We start from the raw sequence: 27,800 nt of genomic DNA on the forward strand, positions 1-27,800 counted from the left end.
CATACACATACACACAAACACACACACACAGTTGGCTGTTGTCCGCCGTGCCTGGGGTACTCTGAGGAGAGGGGGGCTCAGTGTGGCCAAGCAGAGGCCAGTATTGCAGGCAGTGTTGTATGAGTGTTGAGCCACAAAGACGTGTCCAGGGTGGATAAACCATGCTAACGAAGTGGGGACAAGACTCTGCCCAGGACACAAGATGAAGGTGGAGAGGAAGACTTCTATAGACAATAGTTTTGGTGGCATTCCTCTACTACTGATGCTGCTTGGCCTTCTCCTCTTTCTTCACACAGGTAAGCCCAAGCATTTGTGTGTTGGGGCTGTCCATGACAAGATAATAGTAGAAAGCTTTGCCTCAGACTCATCTCTGTTAGATAACAAAGAAAGTTTGTTCTTCTTCATTTAGTTTATTTAGAAGAAAATAAAAATGTGACTTCCTTCTTTTTCTTTGCTTTTTTAATGAATTCAGTCTCAGAAAAATGGAACAAAACTTACATTCAGAGTTTTTTTTAATGAATCAAACTTGAGTTAGACATAATTGGTTTTTGTTGTTGTTGTTGTTGTTGTTGTTCTTCTTCTTCTTCTTCCTCTTCTTCTGTGTCACAGGTTTACAATACAAATGGACTTTTTAATGGGGGAACTGGGCCCCCTGCCCTTGACCTTAAGTTTGAAGTAGCAACTGTAGGTGTATAAGAGGGGAATATGTAGAAGAAATGTGATGATAAAAAATTCCTTTGATACCTGATCATTAGAGCGTGGCCTTTTTTACATAGTGTGGGAACTTTATGATGAATTCATTTGAGGGGCTAAGTATAGAGGTTTATTTATTTCTGTGTGATTTAACTTTCAAGACTGGACCATGACCCAGTTTCCCCAACCAGAATGAAATGGTAGAATCATTGGATCCTGTGTCAATCTCCAACTTCACCACTGACAAAGAGTCCCCCCCCCTCTCTTTCTCTCTCTCTCCCTATCTCACCCTTTCTCTCTCTGTCTCACCCATTTGAGTGACGAAAACTTGTCCCAACAATCATGCCCTTTGTCTTATTGCCTTGAATACGCCTGTCAGGCGGACCAAATGGTTACCATGGAATCAAAGCGATGCCCTGCTAAGTGCCTCCCTGCAAAGAAAAGCAAACTGTGCAAACTCTCTCTTCTCCCTCTCTTCTCAGTTGATCTCTCCATCACTGAGGCTTAACAGTGGGATGCCCCTCACACACATGAAGCCAATGTTTAGGCCTCCATGTGTTCATGTATAGCTGAGTTATGGGAACCACCGCTGTGAGCAGTAATAGCTTGCTGTGTTTGGTTTCCAGGACAGAGCTTGAATAAAAAGGATAAAATTTTGCTCATACTGTAATACCTTCTCCTTTTCGCCATGTGGGAGCTGAAAGATAATTAGGAACACAAATCAAAATTAGTAACTTACTTGTTCACTATTAGGGGGTCATGTGGAATACATGGGGAAGTTAATTCTTGATCAAGAAACAACCATAAGAAATGCAAGAGTCAGACATGTTCTCAGTGGGTGTCACATCCCGTCAAGACAGCCCCTCGTGTCCAATCCTGTTTGTGACTGGGTTTTCAATGTGTAGTCATCATGATGAAAATATCTGTGAACACATGTTGGTGCTGTCTCACTGTATTAGTCGGTTGTGGTGAAGATAGAATTAAGCAATAAGGCAAAGATCCTGGTCAAATTAAGCTGAGGTTAGTGACTGAAAGAATAGGGTTGTGGATACAACCGGGCAAAATTAGGCTCCATTGTAGTTAACCCTCAGAGATAGGGAGAAGTTTGAACATAAAAACGGTGGTTAGAGTAGAGCTGCTATTTCTCATGTCTAAAGGAGCCAGATGAAGAAGGTTCAGGCATCTGATAAAGATTTCTCCAGGCACATCCAGCTTGGAGAATACAACTGGGTTGGATCCAGAATTTGATGGATTGATTTCATTTCTCAACTGGCCTGGGCCCAGCATCCATGAGGAGCTGGAGTGCCTCTCCAATGAAAAGGCACCTTTGCTTGTTGCCACAGCAACCTAAACCCTAATGGATGGATGGATGGATGGATGGATGGATGGATGGGTGGAAAACAAGGAAAGCTATCTGAATGAATGAAGGCTCTTCATCACAATAAATAACAAGGCAGTCAGAGACCGCAACATCCACGAAAGGTAGGTCAGGATACCGTGAAAGTAGTACCTGACAAGTGCATAACTTTGACCATAGATCAAAGCTAGTGCATATGTAGATCAAAGCACTAGCTTTGATCTATGGTCTTACTCACGCTGGCCTTCTCACTCATCTTTCTATCTTATCCAGTTCCTGAGTGTACAAAAGTTGAAATTTGACCTTGACCTAGTTTTCTCAAGGTCATCATCTCATTTTCATCCCCTTTGCTGCCCAAGTAATCTGTTTTGTTTTATCTTTCCATCTGCAACGGTTGCAAATATATTTGGTGGACATAATAACAAACGGATGAATGAACGAAAGAACGGACAAACACACGAACACTGGCAATTACAATGCATCACCGCTTTAAAACGGGATGTAATAACGAGCTTCATGGAGTAGAGTTTAAAGTGAATCTGGTTTGCTGTCAGGATATTAAAGTAAGCACAGTAATCCCTCGCACATTCGCGCATCAACATACACGGCTTCACCTTATCGCAAATTTTTAGTAGGTAGTCCCGTGATACCGTATGCACATTCTATTGGATGACGGCATCCGGAAGTGCGCTGGGTTCCATGAGTCGCTTAAATCACCGAAAATAATGAAATAAAGTTTGTCGCTATATTGCAGAATTTTGTTTTTGCAGGTGGTTCCTGGAACACATTAACAGAAATTACCCTAATTAAAATCAATGCCTTTTTACATAACCTAGATTATCATTCTTCAAAATCTTTAAAATGAATAGTTGTAATATTTTCATACTCCAGATATTTCTCATAAACCATGTCTTTGACATGAAACCCTTTGCATTTTCATTTATTTTTTCATTAATTTTTAGACTTTGCAGTTTTTGTACAACCCCCAAAAATGACACCAATTAAAATCAATGCATTTTTTGCAATAAAGCAAACACATTTCTTTCTTTTAAGATAATATGTTTTGTTCAAGCAAAAGAGTTATTTTATTTTTGACATGTAAATTTTTTACTTTTCTTCACATTTTGCCACTTAATCAAGTAGGTCAGTCAGGTATCAGAACATGTTTGTGTGTCCCCATATCTGGAGGAGGACCAGAAAACATTCAGCAGGTCCAAAGCGCATAACACTGTGCATGCATATGTACACACACAAACAACAGATCTCCTTCCACTGTGTGCATCTGTCACAAACTACTTGCCTCTGGCTGTGACCACTGCACACAGCATTCAGCAGTTTTGTGATCTTTCTTTCTTGGACACAACCTGCACCTCTTCCTCTTCTGCTGGCAATGTGTGCTTCTTTCATGTGGCCAGATCACAGCAGTTTTTGTCACTCCACACTTTACCATTGCTGCCTACCATCGGTAGGTGCCTTCCAGTGGACTTTTCACGTGATGTGTCACAAGCTCCATTGTGAGCTCTGTGAAGAAGTGTCCTCATAAGTCGGTGATGCCTGTGTAAACTTCAGGGTGCTTAGCCATGAAAAATGAATAGGCATTCAGAGTGGCGACGTCAGTCGTGTTATACCAGAGCACCATGGACCACCTCTGCATCTGGGGTTTGCAGGTGTAGTTGTCAACCATCTGATCCATAGTATCTAAAAATTCGGTGCTGTGGACCTCTCTGGACTTGGAAGCCTTCACGACTGAAGGAATGTCCGGCTTGTTCTGTCACAAAGTTCCCACAATAGTCAGACTCTCCTCCAGGAGATGTTCTGCAAGAGGCACACTGGTGAAGAAGTCGTCAGTGGGGTTATTGCAACTTGTGTGTCTGACTTCACTGCACAACTGAGGGACAATGCCCCCCCCCCCCCCCCCCGAGAATCTTCTGGCCATTCTCCCGTGGTTGTCTCCCTAGGTACACAATCCGATCTATTGCATATGGGGTACATGCATCACGAACCCAGAAGATCTTCATGCTTGGTGGGCTTGCATTTTTCATATACAATTTTTTTTAATTGAACTTTTTGATTAAATTATTTTGAGTTTGTGGCTAAAAAGTGAAGAAACTGAATGTATTCCAGAGTGTACAATAGATTGTCATATTTTCACCTTCTATCTTATTCATTCATTCATTCATTCATTCATTCATTCATTCATTCATTCATTCAGACAGTCAGTCAGTCAGTCATTCATTCATTCGTTTATTCATTCATTCATCTTCTCTGCTTCTTACCCTGTCGCAGCGTGTAACCATAAGAAAGACAAACAATCACTCAAACATACAGTCATACCTGTGGACAATTGGAAACCAACCAATACACCTGAAATTTATTTTTCTGGAGGTAGGAGGAAGCTGGAGAACCTGGAGAAAACTCATGCACGAGGATAATATACAAACTCCACACAGAAAGAACTCGAACCCAGAACCTTCTAGCTGTGAGGCGACAGTGATACCCACTGCACCACCATGCCATTTAAATAAGATTTTTATTACCAGAGTAAGTGAGTGAATAAACTTTAGGAGTTTTCACTGAAGTGTTACTGAATGTTCTGTTAAATCAGTTTGAGGACTTGAAAGTTTTCTTGGATTTGTGTCATGGCTTGTCACTAACTTGAACATGTGAGAATTTTATCTGTCGATCCACGTGGGTTACAGTTATTGCTTTTTCAGACACCTCCCAAGGGGGCTTGTGGTCCTGTGGTGAGACTGCGCTGAAAGATGAGTTCATAAAGATTTGATTTGATCTCCTGAAGACTCCTCCAACTTTCCCACTTCCTCTAAATGTGGGAAGGTGTCACGACTTGTGGTGTATTGTTTCAAGCTGGGGAGATTGGAGATGGCACAGCAGCTGAGACCCCAGCGAGCTGTCCTCATCTGACCAGCTTTTTTCCAGGCGTTAGTTTTTGCATCATAATACTGAACAGAATCATTTATGGCCCCCATGACAAACAGCTTATTGTTAATCACTGCAGTGCCAAAGTAAAAGTCATTGTGGTCGGTCAACATGTGGGGTATTTTACGCCACTCATCGGTCTGTGGGTTGTAGGCCTCAACACTTCTTGAATTGTTGTCGCCACCGAGCTACGAGAACAAAATTAAAATAGTCATTTGAGTGTTTAGGTTCAAATCAAGTCTAACATATTGTGAAGCATGCTAAAAAACTAAGATCGTGAACACAGCATGCGTAATGCCAACTAGACACCAAACAGAGTGAATTGTCATTTTGTCAGCACTTAGCTCTACTACATAAAATCAGGTGCTGGCCTCAGTCTAAGTTAGTTCTTCATTTACTCACCGCAAAGATCTGGTTGTCATACAGAACGACACCTAATCCACAGCGTGTGGTGCTCATGTCGGTGAAGTTTGTCCACTGGTCAAACTCTGGACAATAAAATTCACAACTTCGAAGGATATTGCCCCCATTGATACCACCACAAACGTAAATCTGTAGAAAAAAGGAGGAAACAGAAAGGCAATAAATATTACTGTTCTTGGCATGAGTCCCAGGAAAGATAATTTTCTTCTCTCATTTCCTTCTCTTTTCTTTTATATACAGTGCGCCCTTGTGCATTCGCGCATCAACACTTGCATCTTCACTTCACTTTTGGTAGGCAGACACGTGACACCTTACACGGATTCTATTGGCTGACAGCATCCGGAAGTGCAATATGTTCCATGAGCCTCGGACTTCCGTGAGACACCAAAGTGCTTTCAACAGTCGATAAGAGTGTGGGAAAAGGTAATACAGATAGAAAGTGGTTTAATACCAGTATGGGGAGGGTTCATAAATGTCTAAGTTACCGTAAATAATAAGATAAATAATCGCGTATGGTTCCTGGAACACATTACCCACGAGGTACAAGGGCACACTGTAATTGAATTCATATTTCTACAAATATTGGATAACGTCCAGCATATAGTCTAGTCCACAAATGTTTAAATTAACAACTTCATTCAGTCATTCATTCATCTTCTTATCCATGTCTCCTGCCTTCACATATCACAAAGGTTGGTGGAGCCTATCCCAGCGGACTTAAAAGCGAGAGACGAGGGACACTCTGGGCACGATGCCGGTTCATCACGGAGATCAACAACTTTGTGCACAGAAGATCACGTGTTCTTTATACTGTTTGTTAAAACATTTAGTGGAGCTCTAAACTCCAAAGTATTCCAAATATACACACAAGGTAAAGAAATACGTAATTCAACACACCCATGTTTCCTGTCAGCATCAGAACAACTCCAGAGCTATTTCCAACTGCTCTGTACCTTCACTCACTGCTCTGTACCTTCTTATTGAATGCTGCACAACCGGCATGACTTCTGTCATCTTTCATGGGTGCAATTAGACTCCATTGGTCCATCTCAGGCTTGTAGCGCTCTGCAGTCCTCAGGTGATGTTCCCCATCATCACCTCCTAACGCATAAATATATCCATCCAAACAAGCAGCACGTACATTGAAACGGCGCTGCTTCATGGGTGTTGCTTGAAGCCAAATGCTTCTTTTCACATCAAATTTGCGCACGCTGTTGCAACACTCCTTCCCATCATAGCCACCAATGCAGTAGATGAACCCATTGTGGTAAACAGTGTCATGATGGCTACGAGGCTTTTCCTGATGATTTGTAATATCCAACCAGCGATCAGCACGGATGTCATAAACCTCAGTGATGTTAGATATACCGTTGACGCTGCAGCCCCCATTGGTAAAAATGATGGCATTAGGTAAACGAGGACGAGCAGCGAGGTTAGAGCAAAAACTCATCGGCGGTGTGGAATTGGACAGCTGATGTTTGAGTCGCAAGACACCATCTAGAATTTGCACACACTGAGTGTTGTTGCTCAAATATGGATCGGACTTCAGGGTCTCAATATCGTGTATACTGCTCAAGGCCAGCCGAGCCTACAGAGGAAACAGAACAGAATTTGAAAGGAACAGAATTAAATTGTGATATTCCATATGTTTTGTTAGACAGCAACCACAACAAAAACAAACAGTATCAGTCTGATATGACTTTTAACTTTAGAAATAATTTTGCATTAACAGGACTCATCACGAAAGTAAATGAAGAAAATATTTTTTCAACACTGTGGAGATGCTGAGGAAAAGACACGAGACTGAGCTGGTGGTAGCATAGATGAAGATGCTGAGGTTCTCTCTGGGAGTGACCTGGATGGATAGGATCAGGAATGAGTACATCAGAGGGACAGCACATGTTAGAGGTTTTGGAGATAAAGTCAGAGAGGCCAGACTGAGGTGGTTTGGACATGTCCAGAGGAGAGATAGTGAATATATTGGTATATTGGGAAGGATGCTGAGTTTTGAACTGCCAGGCAGGAGGCCTAGAGGAAGACCAAAGAGGAGGTTTATGGATGTAATGAGAGAGGACATGAAGGTAATTGGTGTGAGAGGAGAGGATGCAGAAGACAGGGTTAGATGGAGGAAACGGATTTGCCGTGGCGACCCCAGAAGGGAAAAGCCATAAGGAGTAGAAGAAGAAGAAGAAGAAGATGGTAAAAGAAACTAACACAGGAGGAAGGCTGAATGAAGCATAATAACCGAACGTTGTCTTACCTTTGACAAGAGTGCAGGTAAATGTGAGGTTCTTTGCTCAGGCGCATGGTTGATCCACCTAACGGCGGCCTCATACACAGTTTTCTCATCATTCACATTGAGCTCATCACTATCAAGGATATCAGTGAGTTCCTGCAAACTGAGCTCCAGGAACATCTCGCTGGAAACAACCTCCTCAAACTTATTCATTAAAAGGAAGTGAGCCTTGTGCAGCACTTGAGGACCTGAGATGGTGAACCGACGAAGACTAATGCAGTTGTCTGTAGTGAGATTCTCTTCCAGGTAGTTGTTGCATGCGTCTACAATGTCATCTACAATCAAATAGTCAGCTGCTATCAGCAGCTCATGTACATTGTCCTTTGTCACAGAGACAGAACCTGAGTATGCAAAGTCAATGATGATCTTCATCACCTCTGTAGACACGTCTGGGATGGTAAAATGTGTTCTATCACCTGCGTGTCGGTAGAAAAGGGCCCTGTGAATAGAGAAAAGCAACTAAGTAGCTGTAATACCACAACACATGACCAATCTGAAAACAAACAACAAGCAACCAGCTGTGACTGTGTTTCCAGTCACCCAAGAGTCGTCAACCCATTTCAACATACCGTAGAAAACCTGTGTCCAAACAATAAGGATGGTCATATTTCTATTTCTTCTTCAGTTGAGTACAGTATCTCAGAATATCTCTGAGTCCATTACGAGCATGTGAAGGCAGCACTCAACGGTCAGTAGACTCTGTCTCTATAGCAACGATGAACAACAAATCAACAGCGCTAAAACAGACAGAGAAACCCAACAGAAACAGCCACAGTTTGTCCCTAACTAACACCGTGTTTGAGCATCAGGGTGTCACCAGAACACTTTGTACTCTGTGTTCTCGTTAGCGTGCGTTCTTGCGTATTTGTTGCGCATTTTTTTGACAGGGACACAACATCATCAAACAATGTGCATCCCTGGGACGCAAGCCTTAAATACTTGCAATAAAAAATTCAATGCTACCTTTTTCCGCGATATAATATTGGGGAAAAATGTACTCCATTTCAACAAAAATATTCACAATTTATCCATTTATCTCGCATGACTTTCTTGTCACGAGACTCACCTGTGTGATTTAGCCTTATCAAAATCAACCAAACGGCAACACGACGTCTACGCATTTCACACGCTGCAGTGAGAAAGCGATGAGTTAATCTGATATTATTACCATGCCTCCATAAAGATACAAAAGTTGGAGAAAAACCAAGTGAAAATGAGTGCTTTCTTGAATAAAAAACAATCAGAAGCTTATGAAGAAAAAGAGACAGATATTACTGATGACAGTACAGATAAAGACGCAGAAGAAGTCAAACAAAAACCAGCAAAAATCCAAATGTTTGTACCGTAATGAACGGGTGTTGGTTGAGGCACGTAGATTACGATGGAGTAAACTACATGTATTTGCGTGTGGAAAAGGCTCTGTCAGCTTGGTGTAGTGGCCATAGGAGTATATATGAATTAAAGATAAAGAAAACTATTGAGTGAAAAGCAAAAGTGAAAAAACTGTATTTCATCCTTCTTTATTTCTAAAAATGTTTTTTAAAGAATGACTATAAAGCTTTAACATTTTGATAAAAATAATATATAATTGTATTCTTTTTTTCCGTTTTACTTAAACAGTTATGACATTGTTATTAATAAAATTATTAAAATTAACAGTTTGTTTGGTTTTTATATTGTTCTTTTGGCAAAACTTGCATACAGGTTCTACCGTATTGTTTTTGTTTGCATGCATCCTTGCATCTTTGACTCACATTTTTTGACAGGGACGCACAATCGTCAAACAATGTGTGTCCCTGGGACGCAATCTTGAAATACTTATAGTAAAAGAAAAAATCAACGCTACTTTATTCCGCAGTATAATATTGGGGAAAAAATGCACTTTTATTCAACAAAAATATTCACAATTAATCCCTTCCTCCACTTAAATTTCAAACCCAGAAATCGCCATTGTTTTGATCTCACGCGAATTTCTCGTCACAAGACTCATCTGCTTGATTCAGCCTCATTAAAATCGACTAAGGTGGTGCAGTGGGTAGCGCTGTCGCCGCACAGCAAGGCAGTTCCGGATTTGTGTCCCACTCTGTGTGGAGTTTGCATGTTCTCCCCATGTCTGTGTGGGTTCTCTCCGGTTCTCCGGCTTCCTCCCACCGCCAAAAACATGTGCTTCAGGTTAATTGGCTGGTCCCAAATTGACCGCAGGTATGAGTGTGTGCGTGCATGTTTGTCTGTGTCTCTGTGTGGCTTTGCGGTGCACTGGCGTCGTGCCCAGATTTTCCATCGCCTCACGCCCTAAGTCAGCTGCTATAGATGGATGAAGCAGTTGTGACAATGAATGAATGAATAAAATTGACCAAACGGTAACACGACATCTGCTCATTTTACATGCTGCAGTGACAGAGCGACGAGTTAGTGTCACATTGTCATCATGCCTCCGCAAAAGATGCAAAAGTTTTTTTATATTTTTATATTGTACTATTGACAAAACTCAATCCTCGCACAAATTTTTGTTGAAGCGCATCCCAGGGATTCACTACTTTCTTGAGCTAAAATGAACGCTGCTACAGTATATTCTGTTACTTTTGGGATGCATAAATGTCATGTTGGGATTTTTTTGAAGTGCATCCACGGGATGCAGTATTGTCTTGAGGTAAATTTAACTCTGGTTACCAGTAAACCACGGTTTGCAGACCTTGTAGTCATATCAGCTGATCTGAGTCCTGGCCAGAGTTTCTTCCTCAATGAGTGGTTCTTACGTGCAGCTGTCTCTGATGCTTGTTCTGCAGGGTTCTGTTGGGTTTTTCTTTCAGTTAACCGATGGCGCTAACACCCACGCTAGGAGCTGACAAGTATGGGTATGTGCGCACATATGGTTCATTACTGAGGGGCCCATCAGGGATATGATTCCGAATATACCGTTCACACACACATATGAAATGCGTTCACAAACATTACTAAAATGTTATACTGTCTCACAAACACAACTGAAAAGCTCTCACACACACACACACGACTGAAATGCTCCCAAATACTACTGAAATGTTCAGTAGTGTGTGAGAGTATTCCATTAGTGTGTGACAGCATTTCAGTTGTGTGTGTGAGAGCATTTCAGGTGTGAGTGTCAGAGCATTTCTGTAGAACCGGAAGGCATTTCAGTGTAAACGGAAGGGGTCTTGCAACCGGAAGTGGAGCATTTGCCAGCGTTCTGACTGATTCAGCCAACGCCAAAATCATTTAATAAAGCTGCAGCCTCAAGCCCCGTCCACACATAGCCAGATCTTTTGAAAACGCAACTTATTTCTTACGGTTATGCCTTCCGTCCACACGGCAAAGCAAATATCCGGGATGAAAATGTAACTTTTTGAAAACGCCAGCCAAAGTGAAATTTTTTGAAAATGCAGGGTATGTGTTGTCGTGTAACCGCAACTTTTTCGATCTGCTGATGTCTTGCCTGTGACCAAAACTGCTGTGATGTCATGTGTGTGACCTGTGCGTACAAGCATAATGGATGTCGTTCGAACTTTGTTGGTGGCTCCTCTTACATTACAGTTGTCCCAAATGATGTTTAAGGCAAAACACTGGAAGTATGCCGGCTTTTCAATATCGTAAGTCCTGGAAGGTTTGCTCAAATATTCCCAAAGAGCACAGATTTTCATCTCTCTCTCTCTGTGTTTGAATCATTTGGTTTGAGCAACATTGTGAGGAGTTACGGTGACAATCTCGCGATACTTCTGTTGTTTTGTCTTGAACATCATTTACACACGGTTGCGAATACTGTAATGAACCATATATGTCCACATAGCTACACTTGCCAGCACTAGCGTGGGCGCTGGAGCTGTATGTCAACGTAAATCGCTTCAAAATGTCTGTTGATGTAATCAAGTGCTTTACAAATAAAGTTAATTGACTGATTTATTGAGAAGTTCTTAACACTTGGGTAAAGAGAGGAGATAAGCTGTCAAATAATCACCACCTGGCGGTGAGTATGATCTGGGTGTGTTGGAAGATGCCGGACAGACCTCGGAGCCCCAAACTGGCTTCATTGAACAGTAACTTCCAGCTCCCACTGGACTGACTGGAATGAGGATCACAACCTCTAAATCTGAGACCGTGGTTTCGGCCAAAAAAGGGTGGAGTTCCCACTCCAAGTAGAAGGAGAGACCTTCCATCAAGCTGAGTTCAAGTATTTTGTGCTCACTCTTCCAATCTGTGGTGATGAAGAGATAAATGAGCTAGCCACAAGGCAAAGCTCTCCATCTACCACTCTGCCTATGTTCCAGTCCTCATGTGTTGTCAACACACAGGATGATATCACGAGTACAAGCAACTAAAATTAGTTTTCTCTGCAGGGTGGCTGGATCAGACATCCAGGAGAAGCTCAGGTGGAGCCACTGTTCCTCTGTAAGAGAGGAGACCCAGAGGCACAGCCAGAACTAGCCATTCGCTGCAAACAACACATAGTGGGTGGATCTTACCCGTAATGTTTAACCCGTAACTTAGGCAGGAATCTTAATTCCTACCTTAGTGTAGGAAGCTTAGTCGTCAGTTAATGCATCATGGAAACATTATTATAAGTTCTCCAAAAAATTATAGCAAAAACCCTCATTCAAACTGATTGTTCCAAATCTACCGTCTGTGTTGGGGACGTGAAGTCAGAACCGCTTGACAATGTATGTCTGTGTAGGTTCTCAGTTATCCAGGTCATGGTTATCCAAAGATGTTTAAATCAATCCACTGGACTTTAAGAAAGTTTCTTGATTACATTTCACCATCCAAGAACTGAAGAAGCCTCTTGGATGAGAAGCAAAAGAAACTTTCTTAAAGTCCAGTGCATTGATTTAAACAGCTTTGGATACGTGACAATATAGAAAATCAGAAACGCCCTTTAAAGAATGTGTGTATTCTCTGTGGACAATCCTTCCTGCTGTGTTATTCGTTCTCTTTTTATTATGAAACATGTATAAATTAATATAAATCTTGCTTAATGTGACTGACTGATGTTTAACTTGTCATAATTGTGCTGCATAATTAACTTTTAGTGCTGAACTCAGTGATGAACTAAATCATCTTACACTGATATTCAATAAGTTACTCACTGGAAGTATGGACCGCAGTTACACATGATGATGCTGTGAACATTAAAACCGACACCGCCAGCACAGATGACTGTGTCACATGAATGCTCCAAATCCTGTCTTGTTAATCCTGGCATTTTTGAAGTAGCTCCCATCACACTACTAATAGTGAAGTGTTTTGGGTTTAGTCAACAGGTTTATATAATGAGATTACCTCAAACGACAGACATTAAAGCATTAAAGACACTGAAGACATTAAAGATATCAAATAACAAAAACTATGAGCAGGACGTGTAAATGGCAGGTGGATCAAAGACAGGCCGACCTTTGATTAGTCAGTCAGTCAGTCATTTTCTTAACCCGCTTAATCCGCTTACGCAGGTCGCGGGGGAGCCGGTGCCTATCCCGGCAGTCTCATAGCTCAATATAGATTCTATACTGTAGACCCATGGCTGGTGACACAATCCATCTGCCTCCACGCCACTTCATTGGGCTTTTGGCTACCACGTTGGAGAAGATGCTCTATTCACCCCTTCCTTTGTCAGGCCATCTTACTCATCATCTTTATCACTGGTTTTCCTTTCATTTCTCCTACGTCCTCCCACTCAAGTCCTGGAAACAGGTCTGGAATCTTTGGAAGTTTCTAGCCCAACCAACATCTGTTTCTGTACGTATCAACACTGACCTCATTACAGGAACGCAACAGCACAGTACAAGCCCTAGTATCACTACACCCACCAAAACTACCAATCCTCCCTGAAATAGTCCCTGTTCCTCTGGAGCCGTATTACCTGGATTACATGTACTGTAATATTCACCCATCAATGCACAAACTCCACCTCACTCAGCCAATAACCAGTCCAACACTATCACTGGTTGATCCACCTGCTCAGCAAGAGAACTCAAGGCTTCATCAGTGTCATTAAATAGTTTAAGGGTATTTCAGCAAGATAGATTATTAAGTTACAGATGGAATCAAAATAAAAGGGGCTAAATAACTCATTTAAAGGAATGGGGTTTTCAACAATGATACAACATAATGGAAAACAATACATTTATTTTTGCTAATTCCTTTTTTGGAAAATAAGTTTGGTATTTGGCATTTTAATAATAGCATCTGCCCACCTACTGTATATATATGAATAAGCTCATTTCAAAAAGTCTCACGGTGTCATGCTGTCACCAACTCCACCCACTACCTGTCAATCAAGCACCCAACCAATCACGTCGCCCAACCAATCCTTTGCCAGAAGGAATCACGTGAACAATATGGCATAAGGCATCTGCTATGCTAGAAGAAATACCTATACATGGACTTCCCAGTTAACATAATTTTAGCGTGGCACAATTGTTCCAACAATTTCATGTTTTTGAGCAAAGAGTCCAAACAGCAGGAACGACGCAGGAAACGGCAATGAATTCTGAGTGAAACTAGCTGGCTAGCACGAACAGTCTGTCCAGCTATGGTTTCCGTTTGGAATGGGACAATCGATGTAGTATCCAAAATGCTCCTCGGGCATCTGACAAAAACAGTCTTTAAGTAACTACATACAGTTCTGTTCATGTAGTCAGCTAACAGAACTATCACTTCTCTAAAATTTCTTTTCCACTTGCTCTTTTGACGGGTGCCTTGTTCTTTAACGTTTGCTCCTTTCCCAATGTCACGATTAGTTAGCTTTCTTTCTCTTGTTAGCCTGCTAATATTCAGCTACAGCTTCGCAATGCCCGGCCAGCACAATCCATGATTTGCCAACACAAAGTTGTTACGTCACCACATTGATATTTGACTACATTGGGTGCGCTTGGTTTATAATACCAATACATTTGTTTTTATATGTTTGGTATGAAGTATGATATTGTTTACTGTGGAATTTCCACAGGTTCCCGCTAGTTTTACTGTATTTTATTATAGCTATGCTGTAATATTTAATTTCTTTCTATTATACAGTAAAAATAGTGTTTTCATCATTTTGTTGTTTATTTTATTCTGCAGAACATTATAGTGTCTCAAAATTCATTACGTAACACTAATGCATGTGATAATTTAGCTGGTTTTAGTTAAAATGTAAAGAAGAAGAAAGTATATGCTCATCAAACATAAACTACTAACTAAAGGAATGCGCAAATTACGTCATTTTAATACCTGTGCAGTTTTACATTGTTACTACATAAATTACACTGCATGCACCCCCTGTTTACTGTTGCAGAGGAGTAACTATTACAGCAGTGATTATTGTCTTCCATTGTTTCACCCTGTGTAAATAGTGGATAGTTAATGTCTGCACAGCGACAGCCCTGTATTAACTGTATCCCCAAACAACCCCACAGTGTCCATGTTTCCCTCTCTATCTGCTCCTCAGCTCTCTTTTCTTTTCCACAGGCGAGGTGTCAGGGGTGAATATAACCAGCCAATCCCAGGTGGTGAGGGGCACCGTGGGCAAGGAGGCACTCCTGTCAGTCAGTTACTCCAGCAGCAGCTCTGACAAGCCTGTGATCAAGTGGCAGATGAAGAGGGACAAAGAGAAGCCCATCACTATTGTGCAGTCCATAGGGATAGATATCATAGGGAACCTGAGACCAGAGTACCGTCATCGTGTCTCGGTATTTGAGAATGGGTCCCTGCTGCTTCACAACCTGCAGCTGTCAGACGAAGGGGCTTATGAAGTTGACATCTCCATCACTGATGACACGTTCACTGGGGATTCCTACATCGAGCTCACCGTTGATGGTATGCTTTTATTGTACTGGTGTCTCTATAACAAGAAATCTGAATTTAGTTTGAGTTTGTCAAAGAAAATCAAAACCAGTTCAAAATATTCGATCACCTTTAAATAATGGAATTTAGTTTTCTAACACGGTCGTTGTCAGCCTCCACTCTCATGTCACCGCTTATCCCGTCCTCCCCCTCAGTTCCTGTGTCCAAACCATACATCCAAATGGTAGCTTCATCTGTCCTGGAGTACAGCGAGTACTTTCATCTGCACTGTTCTCACGATAATGGTACAAAGCCTGTCTATGGTTGGCTGAAGGGGAGCAAGGTGCTGACCAACGACTCACGTCTGCTGCTTTCAAATGACCAAAAGGTGCTGACCATCACACGTGTTCTGATGTCAGATGATGATATATATGTCTGCACAGTGGAGAACCCCATCAGCAGCATGAAGAGTGTACCTGTCAAGCTCACTGTCTACAGTAAGTGATGCGTTACCCTGAAGGGATTTTTAAGGAAGAAGATGTATGAAAAAATTGGTGGCAGGAGCCATTATATTCCCTATTGAAAGTATTAGCAATACCAAAGAATAATAATAATACGTACTATAATGTGAGTAGAAATTCTGCTTTCAAGATTTTAATTATAACAGAAAATGTTGTGTAATGTTACCAAAACCGTCGGATTGTCCTGGAAGTGTTAAATGGGAATAGTTGGTTACAGTTTAATACTGCTATGTACCAGTACATTGTATTATTATGCATGACTTACCAGTAATATTTAAGCCACATTTTAAAGCTACGGCTGCTTGGGATGGATTTAATAAAAATTAAACTCTCTTTAAAAAAACTAATATTATTGGTGAGAAAAAAAGTAATAGCTGTGGTATGGTTTATCATAAAAGTACTCTTCTCTGCTCTAAATATCAGAAACAAATAAGAAAATATCTAGATAAACATCTACCAACTCTTATTTACACATAAACCAATGTACCTGCCTCTTTATGTTACAGTGATACCTCTACTTACGAAATGTTCTACTTATGAAATTTCTCAGCAGGAAAATATTACCTCTTCTTACGAAAGAAATTTCGACTTACGTAATGTAAAAACACAGTATCGGCTGATACTCGAATAAAAACACAGCATCGGCTGATACTTGAATCTCCCACAGGTTCCTGAACGCTACATTCTCATAGCTGCTCTGCCATTGGCTATTACGTATCTTCCTTGCATCCCATTGGCTAAGAGGGATGCCATTCCACCTCTGTGTGGAGCTAGAACGGTGCAAATATAATAACTTTTTGAGTAGGTATTCGCTATGGACCCCAAGAATGTGATGGAGAAAGATTTTGCAAAAACACTTTAATCACATTCAAACATTTTACAATTTTACATTAGATAAAAGCACTAAAGTGCTTCAGAAGAAGAAGATTTTTTTGCAAAAAAACTTTGAGAACATTTAACAATTTTCTATTAGATGAAACTTCAAAAACACTAAACACCAATAAACAAAAGGAAATACAATTTAAAAATTAGTGCATTATATCAGGAAGTTTGCAAAAGTGAGGTGGTCATCAACTAAAGTGCATAGGACATTTTTGTAACACCAGATGTTCCTAAAGTTATTCAGGTCTTTTGTCAATTTATAGAAACCAAATTCTAGTTTTAAGCGACATCTGATGTTACAGCAAAAAACAGTAGCTGCTTCTTGAGCGGTATTGTTTTCAATTCTCCTCTTCCTGGTCACATAAATTGCGAGTTTTGCCTCTCCAGAAATAAAATTTAAAAGCTGCCACTTTTTCTGATTCGATTTCTTGTACCCAGCACCGTATATGAATTTCCTGATACTAAAATTTTCACTGAACAAATTAAAAACATTCGTTAGAAGAGTGAAGAGCACTGCAAGTCTCCCACACTCACTGAAAGCATGAACGACTGTTTCACGAAGGGGACAGAAGGGACACTGGCTGGGCACCGCAGGGGTAAAAACAGAGATAAAAGCATTGGAACCGATGGCACCATGTAAAATCCTCCACTGGAGGTCAGCTGTTTTTTTATTGAGGGGAGGTTTGTATAAAAGTCTCCACTGTGGGTCAGGTCCATTTCCCGTCATCCTGTTGGCCCAGGTAGTGGGTACTCTGTCACACAGGCTTTTCTTGTTGATTACTTTTACACATTGCTTGTACAGTATTTTTTTGTTGGCCGTGTGCCGGTTGAATTGTCGTTCATCTCCGAGGAGAGGACCCTCCAGTTCTCCAAACAGGGGACTGATGTGTACCTCAGGTAAAGGATCTTTGCTGTCCGGCACAGTCCCTGTACTATAGTCCAGGAGGAAGCTTCTTTCCTTCCCGGAGAGTCTTTGCCTCCACAGTTGTAGCACCCTCTGAGCCACCCTGGTGGACTGGATGTTCAGCAGGGAGCTCACAGCCTGGGCATCCGCCAACGCTGGCCCGGCGTTGTGCACCAGCTGCTGGAGGGTCATGGTCCTGGTTCTGCAAAGCGCTGCAGACAGCCCAGGTGTGGCTCCACTGCAGACATCCAGCCTGGCTCCATGCACTAGTGGTTCCTTCAGTAACCAGAACCCAGAGTCAGATCTTTTTCCTGGGCTGCTTTTAAATAGGGCCCATGACTTAAAAACACCATGATAAAATGGAGGAAAACCATTTAACTTTAGAAACTTAGAGTCCATTAAAAACAGTGCAGCATCCAGGTGCAAGTTACTCACACGTCTGAATATGCAGCTGGCCACCTCTCTCCACGTCAGATCTGCTGGTCCGGTCAGAAACCGCTGGATGAACTGTAATCTCAACGTGGTTGTTCTACTAGCCAGGTGGATGAGGCTCTGTCCCCCCTCCTCTCTTGATAAAAACAACACTCCTTGAGGCACCCAATGCAGACCATCCCAGAAAAAGTTAACGAGTTTGGTCTGGATTTGGGCTAGAAACCCTGATGGAGGGTCCATACAGGCCAAACGGTGCCACAGCTGCAAGGCCACCAGGTTGTTTGTCACTAAAACCCGACCTCTGTACGACATTCTGGGGAGCATCCATTTCTATTTCTTAAGTTTCCCTTCTATTTTTTCAATGATGCCCTCCCAGCTCTTCCTGGTCGTTGTCTCATTTCCCAGGTACACACCGAGATATTTGAGACCATCAGTCTTCCAACACAAGTTTTGAGGAAGAACCGGGAGGTTGCCATGCCACTCACCAACAGCAAGGGCTTCACTTTTGTTCCAGTTTACTTTTGCAGCAGTTAAAACATTGAATGAGTTTGTCAAACCCACCAAAACATCAACATCCCTTTGGTTTTTGATAAGAACAACAACATCATCAGCATAGGCAGTTAAAAGAATGCTCTCTCTAACACCAGGTAAAATGAGACCGTCGATGCTTTTGCGGATTTTACACAGGAGGGGTTCCAGAGAGAGTGCATAGAGCATCCCAGACAGAGCACAGCCCTGCCAGATGCCTCGATGCACCCTGAAGAGGGCACACAAACTGCCGTTAAACTTCAGTATACTCTCAACGTCACGGTACAACACCAGGATCTTGGCAATAAATTTGGTGCTGAACCCAAACTTCTCCATAGTTTTCCAAAGGAAGCTGTGCTCAACACAGTCAAATGCCTTTTCCTGATGTAATGAAACGAGACGAGCATTTATACCCAATGATCTGGAAACCTCCAAAACATCTTGAATTAGGTAGACATTGTCTGCCATGGACCTGCCGGGCACACAGTAGGTCTGATCCCGGTGGATGACCTGCTCCATAGCTTCCCTCAGCCTGGTAGCCAAAGCCTTGGACAGAATCTTGTAATCGGTGCAGAGCAGTGACACAGGGCGCCAGTTCTTGATGTCCTGCAAATTGCCTTTTTTAGGCAGGAGGGCAACGACCGCCCTCCGGCAGGATAGTGGCAAAGAGCCTGAGGCCAGACTATCGTTAAACACTTCTAGCATATCACGTGCTAGAATATCCCAGAAGGCTTTATAAAATTCGACCGTCAGACCATCGATACCCGGAGATCGTCGTCCCTGCATTTTCTGCAGGGCAATGTGGAGTTCCTCTAACTCCAGTGGCCGGTCGAGTTGTGAATTTGTCTCCGTGGAGACCTGAGGTAGCTCTGCACAGAACTCCTCTAACAGTGGCTGGTTTTCTCGGTATTCACTGTCATAAAAAGATGAATAAAAACTCACAGTTCGCCTTCTGATCTGTCCGGGCTCTGTCAGCTCCTGTCCTGTGTTAGACAGCAGGGAGTGGATCACGTTGGTCTGTCCATGCTTCCTTTCCAGGCTGAAGAAGAAGCTAGAGGGAGCATCCATCTTGTTGATGTTTTGCACCCTGGATTGGACCAGTTCACCCTGTACTTTAGTATCCAACAGGTCGGCTAAAGCCATTCTTTTGGACTTGAGGATTTCAGTACACCTCTGATTTCCTGTGGAAGCGCTTGTCTCTAACTCCATGATCTCAGCCTCCAGGTCTTTCATAGACCAGCAGGTGTCACGTGTGACGTTCAGAGTATACTGTTGGCACAGGAGTTTTATCTCTGTTTTGCCATAGTCCCACCACTGCCTAAGAGAGGTAAAATCAGCTTTTCTAAGTCTAAAAGTGCTCCAAAAATAACTGAAGATCTCTCTAAAGAGGAAAAGACGAATAAAAGATTTTTTTTTGTCCATACAAACAAAGCAAGAGATAATAGAAAAACATGAGAAAGGGATGCGTTTGGTTGATCTCGCCAAAGAATATGGCCAAAAATCTACAATCGCCACGTTATTAAAACAAAAGGAAGTTTAAGGAGTTTAAGGCATCGCGTGGGTGGTTGGAGAAGTTCAAAAGGAGGACTGGAATTCACTCTGTTGTTCGGCATCGTGAGATAGGAGCAAATGAACCAAAGAGGGCAAAAAAAAATGGGGACAGCTGTTAAAAGGTAAATGACTGTCATTATTATTCTTTACTCTATTCTTTGTTTTTTATGTTATGCACAACTTTCATTTATTGTGTAATAATCTAATTGTAACATGTATTTGTTACACGTTTTGATGCATTTTTATGCTTTTTGAAACATTTATGTTGCAATTTTTGTGGGCTTGGAACGGATTAGGGCATTTGCATGGAAAACACGTTTCTACATACGTAATTTTGTACTTACGTAACTTCTTCCGGAACCAATTAATTTCGTAAGTAGAGGTACCATTGTATTTACAACATAAAGTGCAGTGAGTGAGTCCAAAGTGGCTCATGCTGGCCGCCAGTACAGTCAAATTTGTATGAAAGACAAGAGTGTAATCCAGTGACTAAATGGCTATTTATGAAGACAGGACAGAGAAACAGAGAGGGAAGGGAGGATGCTTTGCCTCGGTGCATCTCAGATATTCTGACTTCATTATTGCTGGACTTTGATGTGCTGCTGCAGGCCCTGAAACGTTTCTCTATTTCCCTCTGCATGCATAGCAGCACAGCACTGAGTCATTCACAATCCTAATGTGATCTTCTACACTACGCCCATTTCATGCCAGCACACTCATAAGACTTGGAAGGAATGGTGAAAAACAAATTATCCAGTCCAGTGAAATAAAAAGATGTTCCAAAACAAAAAAATGATTTCCTTGAAGACCCAAATTCATCCAAAGGCAATAGCTCAGTAGCTATTATTTAAACTGACACATTGAATAAAAATCTTCATTTTTCTTTCTTTCTTTCTTTCTTTCTATCTGTATGTCTGTCTGTGTGTTCTTATTCACTGCTGTATAACTCTGGTTTAGGATGAGGCTCGCTATACATCATCATGTTGGTTTTTAGTGTTTTTGAAGCACGTTAGTACTTTCATCTAATGTAAAATTGTAAAATGTTTGAATGTGATTAAAGTGTTTTTGCAAAAATAAAAATAAAAAATCTTCCTTTTTCTTTCTTTCTTTTTTTGTCTGTCTGTCTGTTCTTATTCACTGCTGTATCACTCTGGTTTAGGACGAAGCTCGCTATACATCATCCTGTCTACTGGTGGAATATTCCTCCTCATCACCCTGGTGACAGTGTGCGCCTGTTGGAAACCTTCCAAGTGAGAACTACTATTTCTTCCTGATCCTTATTTCCCCCTTTTTCTCTCACTCGTTCTCTTTCTTCCTGTCTCTCCTGACTGTTTTGCATTGGATTTGATATATTACTTGAGAATGTGACTAGACTCTCAAGTGGCTCAACAGTGCCAACATGAACATTAATTGAAAAGGAACTAACCCCATGTTGCTGCATGTCTGCATGTGTTTTTTCTAACCTGTTTCTTCTGGCATCAGAAGGAAGCATCGTCCTGTCCCCCAAAGAGCTCCTGTCTACATGGAGCACAGTGAAAATGGCCATGACGGTGAGCAGACATTGGGGCTGATAATCTCTGAAGGCTTCCATATTTTTTTTTGTGTGTGTGTGTGTGTGTGTGTGTGTGTGTATGTGTGTGTGTGTGTGTGTGTGTGTGTGTGTCCGTGCGTACGTGTGTGTGTGTGTCTATATATATATATATATATTTACACATGCATATACCGTATTGGCCCGAATATAAGACGACCCTGATCATAAGACGACCTCCTCTTTTTCAAGACTCAAGTTTGAAAAAATAATTTTTGAACACCAAATTTAATTTTTATACAGAAAATAATTACAGTACATCTGAAACAAATGATTATAACAATACAGGTAGTCGCCGACTTACGACCTATGCAACTTACGACCGATCGACTTTACGACCACAATGTCTGGGTAACGCGGACATTCCCTCCAGCCACAGTACTCACACTCTGAGGCTCCCGCGCTCTCTTCAGTCACCACGGCGCACACACGCTGTTCAGTCACACTGAGATCAGCAGCCCAGCCCACTACTGATGGGCTGGGCTGCTTAGGAGGCTGTGACGGAGAAATGTATGAATGGCGTATGGAAAAACTGTCAAGCGTTACGTGAACTCTTCTGCTGGATTTGAAAGTGACGAAGAACTTGATCAGATTCGGGAGAAAATAGTGAAACTGGCAAAAAACCTCTCCTTGGAGAACTTACGAATGATCGCGCTGTATGAAGAACTGATCACGCTGGAAGAAGAAAGAGTGGAAGAAGAAGAGAGAAGAGAAGCAGAGAAAGAAGAGGAGGAAACAGAAAAAATTTTCACCACCAAAGGCTTGTCAGAAGGCTTTTCCCTGTTAAATAAACTCCGTGCACACTTTGAAGAAATGGACATAGAACATAGAAAGATTTGCTAGGATTGAACGGATGGCAAACGACGCTTTCCGTCCATATCGTGAAATTTATGAGGAGAAAAAGAAACGAACAATTCAGACAAAGCTCACAATGATTATGAAAAGATCGTCTCCCGCTCCCACCAACCCACACGCTGCCCCAGCTGACGATCCGGACGACCCCCAGCCAAGAACCAACGCTAATGGATTTAATTTTTACTTAAGAGTCGATTTACGACCAAGTCGAGTTACGACCGATCTGTCGGTCCCAATCGCGGTCATAAGTCGGCGACTACCTGTATACAGTATTTGAGAGAAAGAGCATGTTATTTTGCCTCATTCAAATCATGCAAAAACTGCCTATCACATCATAATATCTGAATATTTAAATACGTAAACTAAAGTGCAATCACATTTGTAACTGAATGCCTTCTGGTTTTTGAAATGTAAATAAACCAATCTACTGTGATAAAACCAAAAAATTGCAATAACTGCATCATAACTTCTCAGCTGCCGGTTAACCTGGCCAATCTTCGACCCACTTTTCTCCAGATTGTCGCTAGGTTTCTATATTTTCTATTATCTGTTCTCTTATTTTCTTCTCTTTTCTTTCTTACCACTATTTTTATTTTTCTTCTTCGTGACAGGGGTTCGCTTTGGCCTGGGGACTAAATCGTGTCTTTATAAGGTTTACTTTTTCGTCTGTCGGGAGTTTTCTGACTAACCTGTTGTCTCCAAACCGGCTAAACAGAGAGCTAACAATGCTAACCTGTTAAACAAGCAGATGACTGATTGTTGATCGTCTCCTGCTAGCTAGCTAGATAGCTGGCTAACATGGAAGTGTGAAGTTCAGCATTCGCTTTAAAGATATCTGGCGCCATCTAGCGTTGTGAATGGGTATAATGTCTAGACCCCGAATGTAAGACGACGCCCACTTTTTCAGTCTTATTTCAATGCAAAAAACACCGTCTTATATTCGGGCCATTACGGTATATTACTGAACAGGCCCTGAACACACAAGCACACACAAGGGGCCTGTATACATGCAGGTGGAGGTAGAGTGGCGGGCAGCTCCTGCCTGGTATGCCCAAATGAGCAACTTGTAAGGGGGGACAGCGTATTGCTCAAGGGAACCTCGGCAGTGCTCCAGAGGTGATCTGACACCTCCCAATGTGAGCTCACACTCCAGGTGTTTTTTTGGGTGGAAGAAGGAATCGAACCGCCGATCTTGGAACATTGGACGACCCACTCTACCACTCGCTCTACCACTGAGCCACTGCCGCTCTCTGAAGTGTAATTGACCTATAAAAGAGGTCCCTCAAGTCATTTAATAGATTACAAATTTTGATTAGAGTGAACAGCAGAATGTCATAAAATATTAAAACAAATTTCTATCTTTTGCAGTTGATGTGGTTCCTAAACAAACTACACTTGGCCGAAGAAGTCCCATGCCTCTTTATGTTCTCAATGAAGACGTAAGTTAGCCCCTGCATTTAACATCTTTATGAACTGTAAGTGTAGGGCACAAGCCAGTGTGTTATTGTGCCGAACCCAGGCCCGGATAAACACAGAAGGTTGTGTCAGGAAGGGCATCCAACATAAAACTTTTGCCAAATCAAACATGTGATTCAAACCTATGACTTCCATACCAGATCGGTCGAGGCCCGGGTTAACAACGACCGCCATCGGTGCTGTTCACCTTCAGGATGTCTGTGGAAATTGGACTACTGTTGGTCAAAGAAGGAGAGGAGGAAAGTGTGTCCGTAGGAAGAGAGAGAAGAGGAATGCCAAGAGTATAGGACTGAGAGCAGGGTTGGATGTTGGAACTATGACAGGAAAAGGTAGAGAGTTGGGTGATATGATTTAGAGGAGGAAGGTAGACATACTGTGTGTCCAGGAGACCAGTTGGAAAGGTAGCAAGGCTAGAAGTTTTGGAGCAGGGTTCAAGTTGTTCTATCATGGAAGATAGTGAGCAACTGTGAGCCGCAGTATGGTTTCACGCCAAAAAATGAATACTACAGATGCAGTATTTGCTTTGAGGATGTTGATAGATAAGTACAGAGAAGGCCAGAGGGAGCTGCATTGTGTTTTTGTAGATCTGGAGAAAGCTTATGATAGGGTGCCCAGAGAGGAACTGTGTATGAGGAAGTCTGGAGTGGCAGAGAAGTATGTTAGAGTGGTGCAGGACATGTATGAGGACTGTAAGACAGTGGTGAGGTGTGCTGTAGGTGTGACAGAGGAGTTCAAGGTGGAGGTGGGACTGCATCAGGGATCAGCTCTGAGCCCCTTCTTGTTCACTATGGTGATGGACAGACTGACAGACAAGGTTGGACAGGAATCTTCATGGACTATGATGTTTGTAGATGACATTATGATCTGTAGTGAGAGCAGGGAACAGGTGGAGGAGAAGCTAGAGAGGTGGAGGTTTGACCTGGAAAGGAGAGGAATGAAGATTATCCAATCCAATCCAAACTTTATTTGTTGAGCACTTTACCACAACCGCAGTCGACCAAAGTGCTGTAGCTGTAGTAAGGATGAAAGTGTGTACATGTGTACAGTATTTTCCGCACTATAAGGCGCACCCTCAATAATTTGTTTTTTTTTAATAATTTATTTCATATTCAAGGCGCACCAGATTATAAGGCACACACAATAAAAATAAATAAAATTTATTTGATAAACTGCAGCGGCTGTAGTTGCGCAATCCGTCCACTAGATAGAGCCGCGCTGCTCAGGCAGTAATGATTGCATTCATGACTTCCTGACTACCTTTGAATGGCCCCCATTATTATGTCAATAAGCCATTCTGAGCCTCATCAAGGAAACCTGATCACTTGATCACTTTGCCATCTTAGAAAGAAGTCAACACGCATATTAAAAAACCTGACATTAAAAACTGGTTAAATTCATTACGAGTGCAGTCAGTGCGAACAGAGCGGGTTATTTCCTGATCTGAAGTTCGAAGCAGATATTTAAACTCCGACGTTCATCTTCGTTTATTAATTAAATATTGTTTCAATCGATCGGTAGTCCAGTCGGAGGTGAGGTGCAGCTATTTGCTGCTGTGTGTCCTAAACAATGTTTTAACTAGTTTTTAATGTCAGGCTGCTAATTTACTGGCAAATATGACGCTGTTTTACTCCTAGAATGGACTTTATCGTCGGTGTCTCACCGCCGTGAATCTCACAGCACGTCGCTGCAGACAGAATACACAAGCCTGAATGCGCCCCTCCGCCGCCCCCCCAGAGCTATCAACTACATTTGTAAATCAATGCAGCACACCCGTTGGCACCTTTTAGCAGTGACTGCTCTTGGAATTTCAGAAAAGGCTGTAAGTTCAGCTTTGAGGGTCTTTCATTCACCTTTATGCCAGTTTCTCCGTGTGTTTCCAAAGACTAATAGAATGGACTGTCACTAGATTCCAGATGACAGCACAATGGCATTTTTAGACCAATTAAGTTTAAAGTCGATTATTTCCGACGCCAAATAGTTAGGAAATACTGAGATCAGTCAGTCAGTCACACTTTATTAATAAAATTGTTGAAAGTTCCTTATGTTTTGCTATGTAATCACCGGTGCTCCTACAGTCTGTCTTATTTCATCGATCATGTTTTTAACCAATATTAATATGAATATTAATCCATATATAAGGCGCACTATGGGTTTATGAGAAAATTTTAGGCTTTTATGTGTGCCTTATAGTGCGGAAAATACAGTACATAGAGTACATGTGTGTGATTGAGAGTGACCCAAGTGGCAGAGTGAAGTTAGGGGGAGAAGCAATCAAGAAGGTGGAAGTTTTTAAGTACTTAGGATCAACAGTCCAGAGCAATGGAGTTTGTGGAAAAGAGGTGAAGATACGTGTATAAGATAAGTTATGTTTTAAACTCTCATGTTTGTTTACCTTTTATGAGGACTATATTTAAATTACTTGTCAGATTTCTATAAACCTTATCGACAGTGTTGTGCATGTTGTAAAGAAGAACCTGTTAAAATCTTAAGAGTATCTGCATAAAGGGGTTGATTTAAGACATTTCAGTTCCTTTTAATATAGTGAGAGATTCAACTTATAGACTTAAATTTTGTTTATTTATTGAAAGGGGCTGTCAGGCTTTGGCACTAAGAGACATTCTGTTTTTTACTTTTATGTTATTTTATTTTACACAAAACTACTTCATTAAAAATATAATCACATGTTTCCGATCTTATTTCAGGAGACTCTGGAACGTTTGGAAGACAGCTCTAACAATGTTGTCAGCCAATCAGCAATGATTATCTCAGCTGCCTGTGCTCCAGTCCTCCCACCCACTACCAGCAGGTCTGAGCGGCCTGTATGGTCTGCCCCACGCAGATACCCTCGCAGCCCCTCTCCACTGTCGCAGCCTCTCCCACTATCCTTTCCAGGTCCTCCCGTACACCCTGTACGATCACCTGCTCACTCCCCAGGTTCATCTCCACGCAGTTTTAGCCCCATAAGAAGAACCTGTTCCCCAGCTGGAATCACATCCAGCCACCTCCCCGTAGAAGCAGAGTGTCCAGACCCTTGTGATCAGACTTAACATCTGGCACAGCAGTGATGGCTGCTGGGATGTGTGATCTTGTTTTGAGATATCTGAAATTCTTGTATAGTTGGTCCTATGTTGCATCTTGTCACAAGAACAACAAATCTGATGTATTAGAGATGAGTCAACTTTCATCTAACTCTTTTTCCATCTATTTTATAAATGCACACTATTTCTGTAGGCTTTTCTTCTCAACCAGCATGTATTTTATTACACATATGATGCTGAGATAGTGAAGAATTTCCAGCTCCAGTTTAGATTTTATATCTCGAATGAATTAGGAATTTTACTGTGAAGCTTTGAAAAGTAATTGCACATATGTAAATTTCTTTTGTTTTGTGTTTTGAATAAATTAACCACAAAGTGCCTTCTTGAAGGACTTTAGGACATCAGATAACCAAAGGCAATAAAAGTCTGCAGTTCCTTTCAAATGAATGTTATTCTTTTCTCCTCCATTAGGTGTCACTCTCACACCTTACTGAATACACAGCAGGACAAAGATTTAGTTGTGAATATATTGTATATATTATTGTATAT

At 41.7% G+C, this 27,800-nt stretch overlaps 2 protein-coding genes across 3 annotated transcripts; one reads left to right on the plus strand and one right to left on the minus strand.

Annotated features, from left to right (window-relative positions):
- The first annotated feature begins 51 nt into the window (after positions 1-51).
- On the plus strand, positions 52-27,784 carry hepacama (hepatic and glial cell adhesion molecule a). Of its 2 annotated transcripts, none has more exons than XM_068317811.1 (7): positions 52-296; positions 15,162-15,509; positions 15,692-15,973; positions 21,454-21,544; positions 21,780-21,844; positions 24,106-24,176; positions 26,916-27,784. In XM_068317811.1, exons 1-7 carry the CDS (start codon positions 203-205, stop codon positions 27,258-27,260), a joined length of 1,296 nt encoding a protein of 431 aa, XP_068173912.1. In that variant the 5' UTR covers positions 52-202; the 3' UTR covers positions 27,261-27,784. The 2 variants fall into 2 exon arrangements, with proteins under 2 accessions (XP_068173912.1, XP_068173911.1); XM_068317810.1 differs by having other exon boundaries at positions 53-296; positions 21,777-21,844.
- LOC137597049 (kelch-like protein 10) lies at positions 4,041-9,161 on the minus strand. Its single transcript, XM_068317966.1, has 5 exons — positions 8,276-9,161; positions 7,671-8,145; positions 6,384-6,998; positions 5,390-5,539; positions 4,041-5,175 (listed from the first exon to the last, which is right to left on the minus strand). The coding sequence occupies exons 2-5, from the start codon at positions 8,076-8,078 to the stop codon at positions 4,819-4,821; spliced, it is 1,530 nt and encodes a 509-aa protein (XP_068174067.1). The 5' UTR covers positions 8,079-8,145; positions 8,276-9,161; the 3' UTR covers positions 4,041-4,818.
- Positions 27,785-27,800: the final 16 nt, after the last annotated feature.

This window comes from Antennarius striatus, chromosome 6, assembly GCF_040054535.1.
Source record: "Antennarius striatus isolate MH-2024 chromosome 6, ASM4005453v1, whole genome shotgun sequence".
In the NCBI taxonomy this organism is placed as follows: domain Eukaryota; kingdom Metazoa; phylum Chordata; class Actinopteri; order Lophiiformes; family Antennariidae; genus Antennarius; species Antennarius striatus.